The 2,044-nt window shown below is 55.3% G+C and overlaps 1 protein-coding gene across 1 annotated transcript in view; it reads left to right on the plus strand.

Moving 5' to 3' along the window:
* Nucleotides 1-1,833, plus strand: part of NT5M (5',3'-nucleotidase, mitochondrial) — a 40,177-nt gene extending 38,344 nt beyond the window's left edge. The window contains exon 5 of the mRNA XM_031934321.1: nt 974-1,833. Coding sequence (XP_031790181.1) covers nt 974-1,116 — 143 coding nt within the window. The 3' untranslated portion in view covers nt 1,117-1,833. The remainder of the gene's footprint in view (nt 1-973) is intronic.
* Nucleotides 1,834-2,044: the final 211 nt, after the last annotated feature.

Raw genomic sequence — 2,044 nt, forward strand, 5'->3', positions numbered from 1 at the left:
TATACTTTGCAAATGGGCAAAGACCATTTTTGGGTGCATATGCCTGAGGGAAGAAAGAAAAACAAAGCTGAAAGAGCATCCAGAGGGTTTGTCTTCACCATTGTAAACACCCAGCTCCTTTTCAGGGCTAACTTTTCAGACTGCTTTCCAAGGTTCCTGCCCACTCCTGTTCTCCCAAGGCCATGTGCCCTATTTTCAGTTTCTATGTATGCCCTCATGTTTTCCTGAGCACATCAAGAACGCCTGCACAGTTACACTGGTTTATTTAGGAACCATCCCCTTTCTTCTTCAGTCTGTCAGTTACTCATTTGGGATCAGACTCACAATTTTGCGAATGTTTTAGCCTCTTGGAGGAGCATCGTGTTTGACGTTGGACAAGCTGCTTAGTGTCTCTCAACTGGTTTCCTCATCTATAAGATGGAGTTAATCGTGTCCATTACAGAGAATTGTGACAAGCAAATGAAATGACACATCTGAGGAACTAAGAGCAGAACCTGAAATATAGATATTTTTATAAAATGTGATTTTTCCCCTCAAATCATCTTCCTTAACAGAATATCCTACTTAGGAATTATGGCAAAACAAAAACAAACCTAAAAAAATCCACCTGCCTTAGAGTTAGTGGTGTAAGCTATCAGCATGGCGGGGCACGGAGAGGGAAGTTGGAATACCGTGTGGTATAAGCCATCAGGATGGCGGGGCACATGTCCCTTGGCAGCGCTGGTGGTGACGGCGGCCTGCACAGTCAGTCCCTGTTGACTGAGCGCTAGCTGCGCGTACTGAGGGCCTCCTTGCTGCATGTCATGCCATCCTCAACACCCGCTGTGAGGCAGGTGTGCGTGCAGTCACCACTTTACAGAGGAAACTCGTTTCGGTGAGGCCAGATGCCTGTGTGGATTACCCACATTTCCACCCTAGGTGGCTGCGTTCTAGGTCTCCACTGCTGAGCTGAGTGCTGCTTTCCCACCCACAGGGGCCGAGCCAACCCCCAGCTGGGAGCATGTCCTCTTCACCGCCTGCCACAACCAGCACCTGCAGCTGCAGCCCCCTCGCCGCAGGCTACACTTATGGGCGGACAACTGGAAGGCCATTCTGGACAGCAAACGGCCCTGCTGAGCTGGACTGTGCTTCGGGCTCCTCTGTGGGGCTCTGACCTCAGGGCTCCCAGCTCGGGGCCTGTGGGGCCAGTACGCTGGTCTGGGGGTCCCTCCCAGACTCCTGGGCCCCATGACCTCCTGCTGCATGTCCCTTCCCTTCCCCAGCCCTGCCAGGCCTTAACCTGATCACAGGGCAGGACTGGGCCGTCTGGGCACTTGGACATAGACATGTGGTCCCAGGCCATTCAGCCTGACCTCAGGCAGCAGCCTCCAAGCTACCAGAAGCCCAGGGGCTCAGGGCAGGGAGGAGTTGAGGCCACTGTTCAGGGGACTGGTGGCCCTCTCTGCTCCCTAGGCAGGTTCTCTGAGGCAGAAGGGAGTTCCCTGTTCCCAGAGTCTGCAGCCATCAGCAAGGAGGACAGGAACCCGGCGACTGAGGTGCTTCCAGGTGGGGACGAGCCCCCCTCATGGTCTCAGCCGCAGCACCCCTTATTCCAGCTGCCCTGCCCAACCTGCTCACCCCACACGACATTTTGTGTATTCAGCAAACACTCACCAGGTGACAGCGGCCACCAGGCTCTGTGCTGGCGGACGATCCCGGCCCTGGCCTCGACCAGCTCAGAGGTTTCTCACACCTCTGTTCCCAGGGCCCTGCTCAGGGCCCAGCAGAGAGTCCATAGGCTTGAACGTGTGTTGAGTGCATGAAAAATAAATGCTGTTCACGTGTGTAGCTCAAGGCTGTGGCCTGCCTCAAGACCCTCTAGCGTCTGCCCCCCTGGGACCCAGCTTCAGGTCTTGTAAGGGGGCAGTTCCACTGCACTGAAGACAGGCAGAGGAAGGCATGACTTCAGCCCATGCCTCGCAGGGTGGGCCCTAGCAGTGGTCTCCTCGGGGCACCTCCCCGCTCTGGTTGGTGAGGCTTAGGAGATGGGCCTTAGTGGTGGTCT

Source organism: Piliocolobus tephrosceles, chromosome 16 (assembly GCF_002776525.5).
Source record: "Piliocolobus tephrosceles isolate RC106 chromosome 16, ASM277652v3, whole genome shotgun sequence".
Lineage (NCBI taxonomy): Eukaryota > Metazoa > Chordata > Mammalia > Primates > Cercopithecidae > Piliocolobus > Piliocolobus tephrosceles.